The 20,676-nt window shown below is 42.0% G+C and overlaps 1 protein-coding gene and 1 long non-coding RNA gene across 5 annotated transcripts in view; one reads left to right on the plus strand and one right to left on the minus strand.

Annotated features, from left to right (window-relative positions):
- The first annotated feature begins 330 nt into the window (after positions 1-330).
- Positions 331-20,676, plus strand: part of tet1 (tet methylcytosine dioxygenase 1) — a 33,898-nt gene continuing 13,552 nt past the window's right edge. For 2 of the 3 annotated variants that reach the window (XM_077495967.1, XM_077495969.1), the window contains exons 1-2: positions 331-618; positions 2,132-4,137. In XM_077495967.1, the coding sequence (XP_077352093.1) occupies positions 2,254-4,137 (1,884 nt within the window). In that variant the 5' untranslated portion in view covers positions 331-618; positions 2,132-2,253. The remainder of the gene's footprint in view (positions 619-2,131; positions 4,138-20,676) is intronic. The other variant, XM_077495968.1, reaches the window with a different exon arrangement.
- LOC144001553 (uncharacterized) lies at positions 13,264-18,228 on the minus strand. 2 transcript variants are annotated; one of them, XR_013278510.1, is made up of 3 exons: positions 18,158-18,228; positions 17,246-17,309; positions 13,264-13,450 (listed from the first exon to the last, which is right to left on the minus strand). It is a non-coding gene; the product is annotated as an uncharacterized LOC144001553 (long non-coding RNA). The 2 variants fall into 2 exon arrangements; XR_013278509.1 differs by having other exon boundaries at positions 17,246-17,312; positions 18,158-18,209.

Here is a 20,676-nt window from a genome sequence, read left to right on the forward strand (position 1 = left end):
GAAAATATACAACTTTTTCTCTCGAAAATGTGCAACTGTATACTGTATAATTCTTTTCAAGAAAATATGAAATATGTACTTTTTTAATGAGACTTTCTTTTTCAAAAATATATAAATACAACTTTTTTCTTGAAAATAAACGTTTTGGGTTTTTTTTTTCTCCTCCTCGAATATATGCGTAACTTAATTCTGAGGCAGCAATTTTTTCTCGCAAATTACTTTTACACGAGATGAATTCGAGTGGCGGGAAAATAAAGTGACACACGTCCACACTTCCGATCCGGGCCCCACTGACAGCTGTCGTCCGTGTCTGGTTTTCGCGCCTCCCCTCCAGCCCGGAGACGACGGGCTCGACCGGGGCCGAGCCCGAAGAAGGTTGGCGTCTGGCAGGAGGGAGAGTGGAGAGCGAGCGAGCGGGGCTGCCCTGGTTGTGGTGACACAAGGGTTTGACGTTTTTGACGACGCGAAGCGAACGTACCGCGCAGCGACGTGGCCACCGGGGGCCCCCCTGCCCGCGCCCGTCTGTCATGACCGCGTCGGTGTGGGATCCCAGCAGCCGACCGACTCGCCATCAGCAGCGGCGCGCTAAATTTGCCGAGGAGGGGAAACGCATACAAGGTCTCGCTGTCTCCGTGGAGTATTATTAGCCCTTCAGACGGCGCAACTGGCTCTCTCTCTCTCTCTCTGGTATGTCAAGCATTTTCTGCTCCAAAAACGCATAAATAAACCCACACGAGCGACAGAATTGTGTCAAAGTGACGTTTGTCTTCACCCCCCCACCACAACCCCCCCCCCCCCCCCCCCCCCAACTAGGCGCTTTAAACGCGGGCGGTCAAGTGCAAAAAAAGAAAAAAAAAATTGGAGAAAAAGGGCGACGCGGGAGGCGTTATAAGATTGTAATAAGCAAATTCGACAACAGGATCTGGCCCCGAGCCCCACTCGGCAACGTGTTTGCCCTTTAAACTGCTCACGCCAAGGAGGAAGCGCTAGTGTTTGCGTTCAGAGCAACTTGTTATGCAGATCTCGCTTTGGCTCGACGTTTTTGACACTATAGTTTGGCCCAGGACATAAATCAGGCGTGGCCAAATTGTCACTCCAGACAAAGTAAATACATATTTTGTAGGTTTTTTTCCTACTTGGTTATGATTCAATAAAAATACAGAATAATAAGCACAAATATATTTCTTATTCTCCCTGCATTAGTTCTATGGTTCTGGGTTAGAATCTGGGCGTGTGTAATTCCCATGTTTTCCTAGGGCTTGAGTGAGTTTTCCCCTGGTGTTCCGACTTCCTTACACATTCCAACATGCATGTTCGGGTCACTGAAGAGACAAAATCACAGGTGTCAAACATAAGGCCCGGGACCAGATCTGGCTCAATACATGCTTTAATGTGGTCTGCTAAAGCAAATCATGTGTCTACATCATTTTTCTCATTAACGTATGCACCAAAATCGCAATTTGGCTTCAAATCATCATCATTTTCCTTAACTTCTGATCTCAAGAGTAGTTATCCATCAATTTGTTGTACTGTGTGTAATATAAATAGGCAACAGTAAATTTATATTTCACTCATAACAACCCTCTGAGGGGAACTAGATGAATTAAAACAATAATTGCTCTAAAGAGAGAGAGAGAGAGAGAAAAAAAACATTCATCAGTTCGGAGCCCCAGGTAACTGCTCGTGCTTGCCTAAAGGCAATTCTGGCCCTGATTATTCTCCCCGCTTATTTGATATTTTACTCTTTCCACCATTTTCAATAGAATTAAACATCCAAATAGAGTGGATCATAAACTTGCGAGTTTAATTCATTCAGTAACCAAGTTCATAACTGGTAGTGTCAGTAAGGGAGTAAGTCATTTGCTCCAGAACATATACAGTAGATGTTTTACAATGTTGTGAAAAATGCCAACAGTGGGGCAGTTTCTCCGGAACCAATTTTATTGTATTTTATAATAGTCTTATTTTATTTTATTTTTTTACCTTGAAAAGATTTTTGCTCAGTCCTTCTGGGACAGTTCCACGATAGATGTTTGTGAATGATACACAAATTTTAAAACACAAAACTGGATGAGGCTTGGTTCATGGATTTTTCTCTGTTTTTATTACTCTGTTCGTTCTGTCTTCATAGGTCATGCACCATCAACATCCCCAGCCAAATCAATAAAATAGAGGTGGATTTTAGACAGAATTTTGATTGCAATCTGGCTCCCATGCTGGCTGTAAAAAACCCTCCCCTCCATACCCTCAGCCATGCCAGCCACCACCAAATCCGCCAGGAGACAAATTCCTGCTCAGAGAAAAAATGGCCAGAAAGTCACTGGTACCAAAAGGCAAACCAGCAACTCAAATAGAGGCAGGGGACGAGTGTCAGAACGCCTCCAGAAAGCCACGACTGCCCCCACAAGGTCAAGTGCAAGGCCTCAGGCCCGGTCGGGCCGGAGCTCCCGAGGACGAGGGATAGGTAGTCGATCCTCTGGTCAGGGTAGTGAATCCCCTGGTAGAGTTAACCATGCCATAAGTGTAACAGGATCTGCGAGGCCTAGAGGGTTGAGCAAGGTACCTGACTACTACAGCGAGTTAGATGACACCCTATGGCGGAGAAAGTCCCCACGGGGGGCACAGCTGTCAGCTGATTCTTTATTGCCATCTAAATCGTGCAGGGGTGCGAGGAAGATCAGGGGAGGAGCTAACACTCGAAACCAGCCGTCAAAGACCAGCAACAACAACCTGACTACTGATGAGGACCTTGAAAAAGCTGACCCCCAACAACTTCTGCCGGTTTCTCTGAAAACAGATTTTCAAGGTCCTGCTCATGTCAAAGGTGCTAAAGAGGGCAGCCCCCTCAAAGCGGACTCGCCACCGTGTAATAACACCCCAGAGGACTGTGTACCGCTTGACAACCAGACAAGCATAATTGGTGAGGCTGTGACCGAGGCCTCTGCAAGTGAAGCCCTTCAACTGGACCTCTGTGATGATGCTAGTCAAAATAGCCTCCGTGAAGTAGCTGCTACGAGGATCGCATCTCCTGTTTTGCAAGGACTGCAAACATCATCTTTCACAGAACACAAACTCAGTCAAGTCAAAGATGACGATGTGATCTTGCGAGAGACAAAGACCGACAACAAGGTTGACTCTGTTGCGATAAATCCGGACATATTGGCAGAGAAAACAACTGAGAGTTTAGATGAGGTCCAGCAAAAAACGGTGGACGTTGCCGAGGTTCTGGATGATGGTGAGGGACGACCAAAACAGAGCAATCCTGCTGAGTCCCTCCTCAGTACTTCAGTTCTCTCACAACCTCCAGATAGACCTCAGTCCGTTAAGGGACTGCCAGAACAGTCACTTGACAAGGTGCTAACTGTCCCAAACACAGCTACCTCAAATCCCACCAAAGCCCCTAATGCCTCAGAGTCATCCCAACCAGAGGTTCAGAGGGATGACAGGACAGACATGCAAACTATTGTTCAAGGTGCTAAACCTCTAGTCTCAAGATCCTCTGCTGTACCAGAGACCTCTACATCACAGCATACCAACCCAGTAGCAAGGAGTACCCCAGTTATTATCCGTAGTGACTCCCTGAAAGCAAGGAGCTTCTGGGGGCCACTGCAAAGCCTGGAGAATCCTCCTCTTCCTGCTCCCCAAGCCAAAGATAGGAAGCCCTCTCCAGAACTGTTGGAGCACCACAGTCCGGTTGAGACTCCAGCAGAGTGCAATCCAGTCGTTAATGAGGATAGGAGTGTAATAGTTGCTGCGCCCGAGCTAGACCTGCCACCAAAGATCTCAACCCCTTCTCTGGACGGCAGCTCGACTTTCTCCTGCAGCTCAGAGAGTACGCGCTCCTCCTTCTCCTTGGAAACGGAGTCAGAGTCAGGCTACGGTGAATCCTCTGTTCCGCCAATATCCTTGGGGTGTGAGGGAGGACACCGCCTGCCATCCTGGAAGCAACAGCAACGTAAGGAGAGGCGAAAGCGGAGCAGGTGCGGGAGGTGTGAGCCGTGCCTGAGGACCATCAGCTGCGGCCGATGCAGCTGCTGCCTCAACCGTAGCACCGGCCATCAAATCTGCAAGTTGAGGAAGTGTGTGGAACTGAAAAGGAGGAGGCCGTCCACTCCGCTTGTTCGCCCTGCCACACAGGTCAGTCTATTTTTTAATCTTAGCCAAAAACACCCAAAGTTGCCCTGAGTGAAAATTGAATGTTTTAGTGGTACATTGAGATTCTTTACATGTGGTGCAGCCTTCCTGCAAAATATCTGAGAAGGGGGAAGGGGCGTGGAGAATTACTATCCCATGTGAATGCATGTGTGACTAAATTGAGTATGCTGGATGATGCCTTCTTTGTTTTCATGACCGGCAGCCGCTCAGCACGTGGTTGGAGTAATGCGCCTGTTATGTGTGTGTTAGAGCGTGTTTGAGACCTCAACTATGAACATCCAGTTTGTTTTTCTCTGGTATTTTTAAATATAGTGCCATAACTTCTCATTGTTTTGGTGAAACTAGCCCAAGTATAAGGTAGCTCATTGCTTTAGTGCCTAGTGTTTAGCACAAATGCCTTTTAGTTCTGAGGTTTTGGGTTCAAATCTTGGCTCTGGCATTCCTGGGAGGGGTTTCTTTACACATTCCAAAGACTTGCATGTTAAATTAATTGAAGACTCTAAATTTCTCCTGTGTGAATATAAGTGTCAACAGTTGTTTGCCAGTACGTGCACGGGGATTTGCTGGCAACCTGTCCAGGGTTACCCTGCCTCTCACCCAAAGTCAGCTGGGATAGGCTCCAGCTCACCTTGTACTCTAATGAGGATACATGGTAATGAAAATTAATGGATAGATGGATATAGAATTTGTGGTTGAATGATTTTGTGCAGGCCACTGATTCAATTTCCATAGCGCTTGTCCTGAGTCTACCTCAGTTTACCTGGACTGGTCGCCAGCCAATCCCATACACATAGAAAACCGTTTACACTTACTTCTACAGCAATGGACAATTTTGAGTCTTCGATGAACCTTATGTATGTTTTTGGAATGTGGGAGGAAGCCGGAGTACGGGGATAATTGTAAAGACGCCAGAGCTGACATTTGAACCCTGAACCTTCGAACTATAGTCAGACCTACTAGTCAGTAAATCAGAGTGCTGCCCTTTTCTCATTTATGCTCCTCATGTTTGTTTCCAAAGAAAGCCATTAGTTGCGCACCCTCCAAGCACTACATGGTGGTTAGACCCTAATGTTGCTTTGTGTTCAAATTTCATCATGTGTCACACAATAGCTGTTTACTAATGCAGCTAATGGGTCAAAATTGTATTATGCTAACTTGTTTGGGGATGTTTCTCCCTACCTAGGGGCCAGCCGGCATTGTGCCAAGATTTTATTATGACACGCCGATTTGTGGCCCGCCAGAAATGTCCTCATTTATTGGTATGGGTTTTCGGAGCCACGCCGTGCACCATGTGCGTCGCACAATGGTGTCCATGCGGCTGGGGGGAGGGAGAAACTGAGAGCGAGGGTCCATGTGGCTTTATGTGTGTGTGTGTATGTGTGCGCAAGTGCACTTACTGAGTCGCCCTCCCCGTCAGGAGCATAGGCAGATTAGGAATGACTGTTATATAACACCTGCAAAATCACTCAGTGGAGACCTTTGTGCACCATAACCGAGCATAGGCGGCGACATGGAGGCAAGAGTTTGCAAATATATTATTAGGAACGTCCCAAAATGTGGGTCAGTGTGGGCTTGTGTGGCTTTAAGGCTCACTGGGGTTTGTTTATCTACACACATACACACACGCAACATGCTGGCTGGTAGAATGTAAACTCCCTGTCAGAATTCCTCTCATTCAGAGCGAACTGGTTCCTCCATTGCGCTGAACTGACTTAACATTGGCACTCATCTATCTCTAAGGTTGCAAATACATTTTCTCAAGGAAGTAATGGAAATGGAATCATCAATCAAGACTATTAATTTTAGTGGTAATGAGGTGGGTGTAGTGGTAACATTTTAATCATCTAAACATGACAGTGTAGCTGAGATGAAAAATGAAAAATGTAGAGCCCATTGAAAACCTATGCCCGAGCCGAGGTTCAAACTCCAAATCTGCGAACTATGAGACAGATAAGCAAACCACTATTCCACATGTTGCCTACCATAATTGTCAGTGAACCCTGCTATTCACGGGGAATAGAGGCCAACCCTTCCAACCCTTGCTCCGAGCAACTGACCCCTCAAAGGTGTTTGTAATTGCGTATAGATGCCGCAAGGTGGTGGGCACCACCAAGGTGGTGGCATTTAAAACTGAGAGGCTCATAAAGCATCAACGCCATGCATCTAGAATGTATACAATCATGAACCCATGTTACATAAACAACTGTATTCGGTAGTTGATTTACACACACACAAAACCACTTTCACATGAGGCTCATTAGTAGAAATCAGCTCCCATATAGCCTAAACAATAAGTTGAAACAAGCCGTTTTAAATGAAAGTAAAATGCCAAAAGTTGGGGGCACTTGTAAGTCCAAAAACTACTGTATAATACAAAGATAACATGGTAACTGAGATATCTTCATTCCCGGCTGGTTTGGGTTCCTAGTCAAGCCGAGGGCGAGAGTATAATCACATGCAACGTGTGTAGCAATACTGTATTGTCGATATATGCTCGTTGGCCAGTCTTGCTGATCAAGCTCACACACCCTTCCTGACAAACGTCTCTTCCACAGGATTGTGAAAAAGGGCAGAGGCCAAGTGAAGCAGCTCATGTAGTGGCTTGTCTATAGCTGTTCCTGTTTTCCGCAACACAGCGAGCACTGACGCCCGCTGTGGTTTGTTTTGGTCCCGTATAATAATAATTGAAGGCTTATTGAAAGGGGCTGAAAATACACTCATAACAATTTAGCCAACAAAAGGCTTCTCTGGCTTGTGCGAGCACTGTTGCAGTGGAGGACAGGTTTCCCTTTTTTTTCTTAAAAAAAAAAAAAAAGTTCTGGTTTCACTCAGGCTTGTTTGATGGCTCCCTCATGGCCTCGCCTTACGTTGGACAGGCAAGAGAAGACTGGGCCCTGGCCCTCAAGGCACACACATGCACATTCGCAGCACACGCTAAATGCTGCCTTTCATAGTGCAAAATCCCCCTTCAGTGAAACAGTCCTTACATGGGGCAGCATAGTGACTGACTGGTTAGCATGTCTGCTTCACAGTTTTGCCTTCCTGTGTGGAGTTTGTATGTTCTCTGGGTTATGGTTAACATGCGTGCTATGTTCCTCGAAGACTCTAAATTGTCCAAAAGTGTAAATATGAGTGTGAGTGGTTATTTGGCCACATAGGATGTCTCCTGTGATTGGCTAGCGCTCAATCCATGGTATACCTCGCCTCTCGGCCACAGCATTCTGGGATAGAACTCGTCCGTCAACTTAATGTGGACACGTGGTATAGTAAGTTGATATATCCTAGCCCAAACATGGTAGACCTCTTTTTATATGGCTGACCATTAGAGAGTTAATAGTAATATTCTCCTCTGACGCAAAACGATACACATGGTCATCATCTGCTTTGAACCGAAAGGGAAATGACCTATTTTGAAATTATAATTTTCAACCTCTCCAGTCAGACAAATGTGGCTTTTTGGATTCAAGTACAAATCACTCTCCAATTACTTTCCCCCCCCCCCCAATTGGGAATAGTCATGGAAACTCCAATTAAACATTGGAAAACCGTTATGAACTGGACGGGCAACATTCTTGAAATCGTTGAAAACTACTCACCCTTGGATGTCGAGGCAATGTGATTGGTCAGTTTTGTTGACATGACTGCATGTGTAGTCTGTAGGGAATTGGGAAGAGGGCCACGGACCTATTAAATAATCCACATTTATTAAGATTAAGATTCCCACCATTTTCCTTGATGTAAAAAACACTGGTAAATCTAAAATCAATTTTTGGAAAAAAGTATTTGTTCAAGACTGTACATGTCATCAGGCCTTATTTGCAGAGCGAGTATCCCCCAGGACTTCAATTGAGCTTCCTGTAACTTGCTTTAGCCTCCAACTAGCGCAGCCTAGCTCCTCCTGCCAACTCATTAATCTCTCTAACACACATCATCGTCATCCAACCTCCCATTTTTTTTTTTTTTTTTTTTTTTTATTATTATTACTGCGGCGGGCGGCACATTTGCCATAGTAGTAGTAACCCAGCTGAGATAACACGTGTATCATGAAAACATTTGCACATCCCTCAGAGAGAGAGGGAGCGAGACGCGCTTTGGGGGAAGTGCAATTGTAATGCTGTTTGCTTTAGCACTATTACACATCATTAAAGCCGTGAATCTGCGATTGGTTGGCAACCAGTCCAGGGTGTCCCCCGCCTACTGCCCAGAGCCAGCTGAGATAGGCGCCAGCACCCCCCGCGACCCTTGTGAGGAATAAGCGGTCAAGAAAATGGATGGATGGATAAAGCCGTGAATGTGTGTGCATCTATGGAAAGCTGTTTCAGCATTTAGCATTATCCTTGATATCCAGCTTAAGGTCCATTGACTAGTACGCTCTTTGTGGTCACTAGTAAGACAATTACAAGTAGTAGAAGGACTGTCTTACTAGTAATATTTTCCAACTACAGCCTTTCACAACTGTAAGACATTTTTCACAAGTGTATCAAGGATATCAAGTATATGCAGAAATAGCTTTCCATGTAGATGTGTTTTTCATGTGTGAATAATTGAATATTAGCGTTTATGTACACGGCTTGTATTTCAGGCTCTTGTACAGCAACCCACCCCCTCTATTGTTTCCAAAATGGGACCCTCCTTAATGTAAAGCAAGAGTGATTTGTTCCGAGCAGACGCTCCTGTCAGGCCGCTTCCCCCCACTCAGTGCCTTCGGAGGTCTTCAGCGCCAACGGTTGCCACGGCGACCTCATTGTCTGCCGCCCACCTTTGACCCGCCGGCCTACTCTGACGGAGTATTCTCAGGGTCATAAGGAGGCTTAGCCAGAGATAACCGGTGGACACGCACCACCGCCGCTGTTTAAGACTCTGAACTCAGTAACCTGCATCCAGGTAATTAGGTTAAACTATAATCTGTATAAATCAACTATGTGCTGCAATGTTATAATTTCAAAATATAGATATTCAGATATAAAATAACTCTGAAATGCCATTAATCTGTTCCAACCTTGAAAGAAAAAAAAATAAGTGAAGTTTTTTTGATAAAGAAAAATGGTACTGTGTTGCAAAACATAGTAAAAGGGATTTTTTATTTTTATTTTTTTTAATGAAGTGTCATTACTGGACATACTGTGTATTAGTAATGTGTTGAGGGGCGTGGCCTAATGAGTGACATCATGTGCTGGGTTGGCTGGTTAATCTTGTGAGCGTCTCGGTGTGAGTGGTGGCCACAATATTGACCACAACAAAAAATTACAGTTGGCAACACTTCGTCTTTATTATTCTATCGATTATTCCATCGATTTATCAGATAACATTTTGTTTTGCATGAAAGTGGATTATTCTTTTTCTCGTTTACCGTTTATTAACTAATTAATTGTTGTTTATCTGGTATTGATTAGTGATAAAACCAACTAAACAACAATTAAGCAATATCACACTCGAGGGATCGGTATTTTGCTCACCTACCTTTTCGAAACTGATTCAGTTATTCGTTTGGTCATTGTTATCCAAAGTAAAAGCAGATGTTTGCAAATGTCTTATTTTGATTAAACACAAAATCTAATCAGTCTGCTTTCATGAAGGACAACAGAAATCAGAGAATAATTAGTGCTGAGAGGCTGAAAGCAGAGGAGTTTGACAATTTTCAGTAAACAGTGCCTCTAAACAATTATTCATTTATTTAAAAAAAAAGTCAATTCATTTGATAATCGATAGGTGGTCAATTGAGCGATTCATTTGACACATCAATTTGACAAACAGTCAAACACGCAACACAACAAAATGACAAGGCCTCAACTCATGGCCAGACACTCACACGGAGATATGATACTTAATTTCTTTACATTCCTACAATAGAGTGCTATTTTTCTTTATTAAAAAAAAAAAAAAGTGTTGTTTTGTTGGCGCTGCATTAGACTAATGCCATTTCAGTTAATTTCAATGGGGAAATTTGATGTGATATGCGTGTAAATAAGACTACAAACCTGGTCACAAATTAAACTCGTAAGTCAAGGTACCACTGAATGTGGTCAGATTCCCCCCCACATCCGAGTGTGGGTGCCGGCAGAAGGACGCACATGTGCACCATTCATCGCCTAAACATGTGGGACAGAAGGAGGGCCCACGTGGTGCATTCAAGTGTCAGGGATGCTGCCAACGTTTCCATGGAGCCAACTCGCTATGCGTCTACCTCAGACACCGTTGGTTACAGCAGCCCTATAGTTTCCTTTCAACCCGGTCCAAGCCAATTAGGTGGAAATTAGCCCTGTAAGCTAGGCAGATGCGAGTAACAGCCGCACCGCTTGGTTCGTAGCCCCAGAAAAGAGCAGATGAAGAGGAAATGTCTGTTTTATGTGAATGTGGCTCTCAGTTCTTCTGCCAGAGCCCAGTAAACATCGGTGCAGATGGACTGTTGAGTGTGCACCGTGCTTAAAAGCAACTGGAGAAAGTCATGATGCAACCTAACCATTAACATAAAATGCAAATGCTCTTTCTTCAATAAAAAGCAGATCTATAGACAATAATAGCGCTGGATGGATAAGGTAAAAGCTTTCTCATGTCTAGCTTATAGTTTTACTTTAGATTACAAAATGCTTTACAATCCCTTGTCCAAGTAAATGCAGTTTTCCTTTATTAACCTCCACTTGTATGGTGTATTCATGCTTGAAATACATGTGCGCACACGTGCTGACTCACCATAACACAAACTCAAAAAGCCTTTTTCCACTCTCCTCGCGAGCAGCCACGAGGCCCCCGAGGGGGCCGGGGCGGGGGGCGGGGGAGTTGCTTGCCTGCATAGTTTGCGCATGTGTGTTTTTATGTGTCTGTGGGTCAATGCGTGCGTTTGCGTAAACTGAACTCGCGCTCACCTTTCCGCGTCCTTCACAAGGCGGATGACTTGTAGTCATTTCCATTTTTAGCAAAAGGAATTCCAAACACTTTTTACATAATCGTTACCTACCTATCTATACTTGTAAATTTTCATTTTATTGTTAACTGAATTTATTTGAGACTTTAATGTTCACGTTTGTATATTTTATGTCTTTAAATTTCATTATTTGGTTACTATTTAAAAAAAAAAAAGTTTTATGGTATGATTCCCTGCAGTTTTATAGTTTTGTTTCCTTGCCTAAAATAACAAATATTTGAAACGTTAAATATTTTAACGTAGGGCTGAATGATTTTGGGAAACAATGTAATTGCATTCTTATGTGTTTGAAATGATAAACATAATTATTAAATAGTTTTACAGAACTTGTGTATTTTCTTTTGCTGTCCTCTATTTTTTCCTCATGAGATTTTCATGACAATGGTGTTTACCTTCTTCAGCACATAAAACCACAATATAACACGTATATATACAGGTATAAACACCTTATCCTCTCTGGAAAGAGCGACTTATTTGACTTACCTAGGGAGCTGTGGCCATCTCTTCCATCGCCATGTCTGTATTATACTGCCCCCAGGTGGCCATGGAGCACTCACATAAGGACCAGCACAATGTCTATTGAACTGAAGAAAATAACGTGTCAACAATTGTTTAATTTCATAACACTGGTATAGCAGTATTGTATGTTTTATAAAGTAAAGTATTATAGAATGCTATTTTTCTTACACTAGAAGAGCACCGTAAAAAAATGGAAAATTAACTTTCAATCGCAATATTGAGGAAATAAAAAATCTCAATTAGATATTTTCTTCAAAATGGTTTAGAATTGGAAAACAATCAATAAGAGCACAACTTCCCGCATGCACCTTATAGTACCCTCTTTGCATCTCATTCTTTCAACGTTCTCCTCCTCTGTGCCTCCATCCCAAAATACGTCTTCACTGTAACCAGTACTCCACCGCACCCTTCATTTTCAGCTTTTAAACTTGCCACATGTTTTTCTCTTTAACAAGCAGCCTGGCTCTTGTTAGGAAGAAGTAGTTCAGACATTAATCACCTTCAAATGCACTACATGCGAGCAGCTCGACAGCACAGTCTCTAACTGTCCTGAAACATCTGGCAGGCCAAACCCCACTGGAGCCCGTCCCAGCCAAACGCGAGCGTTGCCAACAGTTGTCATTAATGCCGCAGCTAATGTAAATGTGCTTCTCATTGGCCAGCGAGTGGTGACAACCGCAAGCAAACAGGAAAGCACACATTTTGGTCCTCAGCGTCAACATGAAAAGACTAAAAATAATCAGTGTTAATCTAGCAAACACTTCCATTTAGCAAACCGAAGCAGGGATGGTGGTGAAAGTTTATTTCTGACTTGAAAGTTGTACTTTTTTTGTCACCCAAAATCAAGCATTAGATTCAGCCTGTTCTTACTTTAGATCACTAGCTTCCTTGCAGCGACTAAAATATTATTGAATAACATTTTGGGCTGTTTTTAAATTAATGCCCAGAAATATGTGCACAGAATTATTTTGGAGGAAAATGCCTCCACATTATATAATTTAAATAATATTTTAGCTTTATTAATGGTCATACAAATATAAGCAACACAATATAACACAACGGAGCACTCTTATAGCACTCATTTAACTTTAATGATCGGTGAATGGCAATAATGGCAGAGAACTTAACTCACTTCACAATAATAGACAGTTTAGCTTAATGCTAACAAACATCCATATATAATTATACCACAGTCCTTTGCCAAGTACAACTAATATCACTGCAGTTTTGATCAAATCTGTATATTATTTATTTATATTTTGACCAACTCTTTCTATTATTATTATCCATCCGCCCAAGGGCATTGGTTACCAAGGTGCACACACCTGCAAAAACAATACAATGTTCATTAACCGGAAGCAAAAATGTCACAAAAACTGTTTAATTCTTTGCATTCTATTTAGTTATGTCATTACGGTATGATTTTATACAGTACAATATTATAGAGTGTATTTTTTTGTTGTTCTTTTTTTATTCTGGAAAAATCAATACAATTTTCAATAGGGAAAGAAGATTTGAGATACAACTATTGTACCTTACAAGCGTGATCATGGAACAAATTAAACATATTTCACCTCATTTTGTGTTATAATCAATTTGCACAACTTTTCGTACATCTTCATGAGATTTACTACAAACTAGGAATTACGGTAATTAATTTTCTTTGCCTTAATGTAGTTGTACTGCACATACTATTTCACATGCAGGCTTTAGTAGTCGGGAATCTATCATCCTCCACTTACTGTTTGTCTTGGAGTGTAGTTACTAGTTACCGGTACAAGTAATTTTTCTGCCATTGTCAAACCTGTTCGACAAGCTGTGACAGTTCCCAGGTTCATCGCAGCTCATCTGTAACTGACACAAGATAGCATAAACATCTTTTTGTACTAATATATACAGTTAAGAACACACAGGCTGGATTTACGCTGCATGGTTCAAATGACACAATTCTGCTTTTTTTTGGGGGGGGGGGGGCTCTCGAGTGGCACATTTCAGATTTGGGAGAGTAAACATTAAAAATAACGCATGGAGTCGGGGATTTTTACATCAGGATAAGGTTTCCAAATGTGACTCGATTTATCCTCGTCACCCGCAGGTTGTTCTGGATTAATCAGCGGGGGGGAAAAAAAAAATCTTTTGTAGATTTTTCGTGGCGAAAGCCCAAACACAAGTTTCTGTCACCGTTTCAGTTCAGTTCAGTTCTGCGGTAGGCACTCGCATTCTGCCACCTGGAAATATCCTGGTGCCTGTTGTTTACCAACTTTATTAAATGGTCAATACTGTTCTAACTATGAAGTCTAAATCTGAAGCAGTGTATCAGGTGACGGTGGTCTGTGAAGCTGTTAAAAACACCTCACAGACTGAGGCGTTCTTTTTAAGTCTCATTAGCAAGCATCATGAGGCCATACATTTACTGACTCCCACCTAGGGCTGCTTCCTCTACCAAGCGCAACACCGCGCAATCATTTCCTCTGTGCGTGTCGCATATTGTTTGCCTCCTCTACGAAACAACGCTCAGCTGAGCTGGCCTCACTGGAGTGTTACACGCAACCACATGCTCGAGCTCCTCTCATGTTGTCCTGGTATGACCCTGACATCTCTTACCTCATGGATGCCTTTAAACTCGCTCACATCTTTGTCTGTGTTTGTGTGTTCTTTGTCTTGTGCTCTCCTTGTCTCAGTGTTTCAGAGCCTGAGCATCCTCTACCTCAAATTGACAGAGGTGAAAGAATGCAAAGTTATTGTGTAACTGTGTGTAACTGATCATAGAAGGGACACACAATAGCACTTAATATCATAGATCACATGTTTTTAAGTCAGGGGGGTTTAGTTATTTTCGAGGGAGAGGAGGTCAGTGTCACAGTCATGTGAGAGCAAGCAAGGAATGTGCTGTGTAAAAAGCCTTCAGACATGACTTTTTCACAGTAGTAAAATCTCTAAAGTATTAAATGAGTCATTTATCGGCTAAGAACTGGGTCAGAATCATCTTTTCGAGAGATCCTGTCATGCTGCAAATGAGCTAGATCACAACCGTAACACAACAGTCTCAGAAATCAAGTCCGTTAACCAAGACGCCACTCGAGTTGATCCTTAATTTTCCCGACAATGGACCAAGGAAAACTGGTCAAACTCCCATGCCTAATCTCTCCAAATGTTTCAGTTCAGCTAGAGTTCTTTCAATTTCACCGGTGGTGCCTCAAGGGTTAATCTCTCCCATTCAAAGAGTTGTTATTCTCCGAGCCAGATCCAGTGTGTGCGCGCCGTCCATTCCACAGCTTGCCTCCGATCCCTGCGCATAGTGCTGGAGTAAAAAGCCCACATAGGGGATCCTTTGTTTAGGAGAGTCTAGGCATGGAAGATAATTTACAAACCGCTAAGGTCCTCACGCCATTGGCTGATGAGCCCCTGTCTGCCCCTTGCGAGAGGCATGTCATGTGTGTGTGCATGTGTATGCGTGTGGGTGTGTGTCTGCATGTGCATAAGCTTCAGCTGTGGCAGTGTTTGGCTACGGGTGACCACAGTCACATTAGTCATGACACCCAGGAGCTTGCCCTACGTTCGGCTACTGTCGCTTGTCTTTTGAGGCAAAGCAAGATGGCCACCAATACCTTTTAGTGTGTGAGGGAGGGGGGCTGAGGTGGTGGTGGGGGCATGCTGCCGAAAACAGAGGGGCTTCCTCCCAGGACGGATAAGGTAAAAAAAAAAAAAGAAAAAAAAAAAAGAAAAAAAGAAGAAGCTGGCTGAGTGTGTGACTTAGTGGCAATAGTCTAGCTGCAGTGGAGCTCATCCCTTGGATTTAGCTGATTGGAGTGCTTTATTTGGAAGCTGGTTTTTATTTTGGCTGAGGACCTTTAGGGTGTTTGACTTGTCGTTTTCAGGTGGGTTTAAAGGACCTCGCTCCCACGGCGCTTTGTCTCAGGACAAATTTCATATCCCGCGTCATTTTGTATTACTTTCAAGAGACCCTGTTTCAAGCACCTGCTGTTTTTCTGGCAAGCGCAGCATGTTTTGTAATCCTAACTGATCATTTGTCAGGCTATGGTAACAGTATTCATCTATCCATGCAGTCTCCGCTTCTTTAAAGTTTCATCGTCGTGGTGGTGCGTCTTGTGTGTGGGTGTGTGGGCGTGTGTGTGTGTGTGTGTGTGTGTGTGTGTGTGTGTAATACCGAGGCAGGAAACATGCTCAAGTGAATGAAGAAAATGTCTCACGTGCGTAGAGTAGCACACACGCAAACCGCTACTACTTCCACTTTCAACCAGGAAAGGGAGACACACTTTCTTTAGCGTAGCATAAAATCAACTCTCACATGTCATGATGCGTGTTTGTTTGCGAGTAGAAGCGGAGAAGCACTCCAAACCTCCCTGGAGACGCGTCGCCCGGAGAGAGAGGTTTGTTAGGACTCAAGCGTCTGTGACACCGCTGTTGCTAGGGTTTGTCTCTGAGCGTGCGTAAAGCTTTCAGTCCCAACTACTCAAGTGTTTTGTCAACCCTTAAACGCTTCGACAAGCAGAGGAGTTTTCCAAGGGACAGCAAAGAGGGACATTTGTTCCCATGTAAAACATTACACACACAAGGAAAGCCTTTTGAGCATGTATACAATATCCTTGATATCCATCTTAAGCTCCATGTACTAGTACACTCTTTGTTCTCACTAGTAAGACAATTTACCACACTAATATGACTGTCTTACTAGTAATGATTTTTTTCCCACTACTAGTGCCACTTTTAGCCTATTTGTGTGTGATTAAACCTTACTTGTAAACCAATGTGCTGCTCGAGTAACACTTGGCTCAGTGGAAGGCAGTAGTTGGACTAACAGTAGTAGTTAGACAGTACTACTAGTGTGCCCTTTATAGTGCACACTGAATTGTCTTATTAGTGAGGACAAGGAGCATACTAGTATATGGACCTTGAGCAGCATCTTAAGAATTTCAAATAGGTCCATGTAATGCTAGTACCAATAAACTCTTTGTTCCGCTTCGAAAGACAATTCAGCACATTTATAGAAAGACTAATGTCACTTTTGGCCTACCAGTACAACTTTAAGGTGGAGGTCAAGGGTATTAAAAAAATGCTCAAATAGATTTAAAAAAAATCAATAACTTTACATTCAGATTAAGGTCCAAGCTCTTTGTCATCACTAGTAAGAGAACTTTGGCTTACTCTTAGGGCAACTACTTGTTACTATAGGGGAAAACCGCTTCACAACTGTCTGCCAGCTACTAATAACGCTAGTGACATCATAAGTTTACTAGTTTTCATCTAGTACTTCACTAGTAGTACGCAGATCCAAAGTTATCTGACTGGTGTTCAGAAATGTCATACAGTTAGTAGAAAAAAAAACATTACCAGTTTAAAAAAAATCCATTCTACTAGTGTGCTACATTGTCTTATTAGCAGAGACAAAACACTTACTATGACATGGACCTTAAACTAATAGGGGTATTGAATGAATATTAAAAGTAAGTTAGTGGTGCAGAGATGAAATAAATGTCCTACAGTAGTGAAAGGCAGTAATGGAAAAAAACATTACGAGTAGATACAGTCATTCTACTATTTTCCCCTAGTCATTCTCCTAGTGAGGACAAAGAGCATATTAGCATGAATCTTAAGCTGGATATCAATGAACTAAAATGGCTTCATCACCTTGCATATGACTGTAGGCGACCCGAGGCAGACACAAAGGCAGCATCCAGAACGCTCCAGAGACCTGCTGGTTAAAAGTAACGCACGAGTATGCATATTTTGCATGCCGCAATAAGAAACATTTTTATTTTTTAATTTGCAAGACCAAAGGGAGAAGAATTAAGCATAGGCTAGACTTTGCCGTTAGCTTTGAATGTTGTACACAAAGATTCACAGCATACAGAGACAAACGTGTGTGTCTGGTGCAGCATTGGAAGACGGCCAGCAGTGCTTTGTCATTGAAAGCAGTTTTTTAGTGACAGGAGGACCTGCCTCCTCCCAACTATCCCTTCCATAAACTAAGCACGATCCTCCGTGTGTTTGCCCATCCTTCCTTAGCCGCTTCCAAAGGTTATCCCAAGATTAAAGTTGCATTAGCAGTTGTATTGCTGGAGGCCACACATATTTAAGAATTGAGTGAAAAGAAACATATTGAAAAGTTCATATCTTCACCAATTGGACTAAATCAAACAAAACTATAATAGAAACTGTTACCTTGACTAAATCAATACCCTTCAGTGCTTCTGCATGTGTGTGTGTGTGGCGTTCCATAGCACATACACTGCTTAGCAGATCCCAAATAAGATGTTTTCCTTTTCAATCAGGAATTACTGTCAAACTATAACAATATAGAAATATATGTTATCTATCTCATAAAATGATTTACAGCTGAACACACTGACTTACAAACACAATTTAGCATATTAAAAATGATACGAAAGCCCCGCTAGCATAATGCTAACGTGACATCTATCGTAATTTGAATGGAAACGCTAATGTTAGCTTAGTGCGAATGTATTAATGAATGTAATCTCTTGTAACTAAACATTCTGTAATACACCGTATGATATTTTGATATGAAATAACACTCACAGACAAAGGCTTTCGGCCATATAGCAAGGAACAAAGAAATACTGTATGTATAATATCTCTCCTGCTATCTGTCACTCTTGACTTCCTGTTGTGTGGAACCTACTTCCTGTTATCCAAACAAGCTACAGGAACTCTAAAGACACAAAATTAACATTATTTAATTACTGTATTACATATTCTTGTGTTCAACTAACCCCACAAAATCCAAGTTATGACCAGTCACTTTTTTATTTTAAATTTATTTATTTGCCTTGTGTTGTGAGCAAAAAAAATTGAACTACAAGTGAGTTTCAGCTTTGAAAGAGGGTGGGAAAAAACTCTTATTAAACGCACTGTATACTTAGCCAGGTTATTTATTTTATTGTCTGAATTGTTTGATTGTTGTATACAATGCAATGCTATTTTTGTTTCACAAAAACAGATTAATAGCACAGCAACATATTTCAATAGGGGAAAATTAAGGTACTGCTGTATTTTGATGAAATAGTTGACAAAAACATGCATGTTAGGTTAGGTATATTCTATTAATGTCAACGTAAGCGTGAATTGTTGGCTATAGTATCTATATGTCCTGCAATTGACTGGTGACCTCTCCAGTTGGAGTTGGGATAGACTCCAGCTCCCCGCAATCCTAATGAAGATAAGCGTTATAGAAAATAATAGATGGATGCATCACCATATTTATCCCTGTTGTTTTCGTCTGGATAATTGTATGACAATGGATTTCAAGTCATTTGTCAAATAGTAGAGGATGCGGAAGATGTAGTAGCCAAGTTGTAACTTGAGGTGGTCAAATGCACATTACAAACCACTTGCCAGCTGCCAACAAAAACAAGGAGAAGAGGCCTCGTCCGTTGTGTAATCAGAGGTTCCAGAACGATAACAAAATGTAATGGTTTGCTTGTCCGGATCCACGCTGAAATGTTAGGCTTTCTTCCTCTGTTTGTGCATGGTAAAGAAAAAGGCATAACATTTACTGCAGCGCTAAGGGAACCTTTTTCCTGTCAGGGACCATTTCCTTTTTTTTCATCAAGTCCTTTGAGGGCTGTACTGAATTTATGAAAAATATGACACAATGATCTATCTTAAGTATTCTGAGCGTTTGTGGGTTAAATGTTTTGGGGCTTTTTATAACAGATCCTCTGAGATTTAGGCTGTAGGTTATTTTAGGACAAGGCAACTGTTAATGTCGCTGATACTAATCTGACTTGTATGATACTTAGCTATATAATCATGTTATCACAATTACAGGATATCCGGTTGCATACATTGTAAATTTGCAGTTTGGAATCATGTTGAACTTTGATACCCTTTTAAGTGGACTCATGTGAAGTCCAGGTTGTGAGTACAGCAGTACACATCATGTATCCTGGAATACATGCAATGTTGAAAGCTTCCATAAGTATAATAATCCATATTTAAATGAACTCTCTGATCTTTGGTTCCTGTCCTGTCCTGCTTTTCATGTCTTTTCCTCAAGGAGTAAAATGAGCCAAAATGTGTGCTATTTTTCTAGTTACGATCATACGTGGGAACCTTTTTTTTTTTTTTTTTTCCACTGAACTGACCTCTTCCTTTGATTAAACTCGGACCTATTGTTGTCCATTTCAGGATGTCTCTGTGCGTTTGATGCAGATCAAACCCAGAGTTAGTTTTGGATTTATCATCGAAACCGAGCTAAAGTAATTGAGTAAGAAATAAATAGTGTTTGATCATCTGAAGAATTAGAGGTTGAAAACCTATTTTATTTTATTATTTTTTTTAGTCGGCATGAAGTTGATGATCAATTAATCAATGATATTGATATTTTTCTCAGTTGTGTACTCATGCTTCCTCGCTTTTGCGTCCAAACACAAACCCACACTCACTCCTTGACATTTGCTAATCTAGTCCCATTCAGATAACTTCACCACCTTGCAGACAGTCAGAACTTTTTTAAACTGCCACATCAACTCACAAAACACAACTGCGGGGTCACTATGCAACACAATATAATATTTTTTTAAAACATTTACAAGAGGCTTTGTAATAATTTCTTGTAGCAAGCCTGCAGTTGCGCGATGTGGATTGTTGCAAGAATTTATAAGTTCCAGCTGTCAGTGAGAGCATGAAGGTAATTGGTGATTACGTGGGTGAGTCGGGGGTGGGGCAATAAGATGGAAGAAGGTTTTGCCATGTGTGAATGGGATAAAAGCTTGAGCAAAACACAAAAATTTTGGTGACGTTGCCCATTCATTTTCATAGCAAATGGGTTGCTGATATACCACCGCTACTCTTTTTGTCGTCTAAGCAAATGATGCAGTTGTGTTTTTGTCATATTTGAGGATAGACTCACATATTTTGTAAGTCTGGTCTTATTTAGCCAAATATTTCCAGCACTTTAGGAACCACTTCTTGTTTGCCGTGGCAACCGACCACCTGTGGATTTCAGAATTATCCATGTTTTTATTGCCAAAACAGGGTTGTGGAGTTTGGAGTGTGGGAAAACCCTAAAAAAAGATTAAATTGTTCTAAGAATA

This window comes from Festucalex cinctus, chromosome 14 (genome assembly GCF_051991245.1).
Source record: "Festucalex cinctus isolate MCC-2025b chromosome 14, RoL_Fcin_1.0, whole genome shotgun sequence".
NCBI classification, from domain to species: Eukaryota; Metazoa; Chordata; class Actinopteri; order Syngnathiformes; family Syngnathidae; genus Festucalex; species Festucalex cinctus.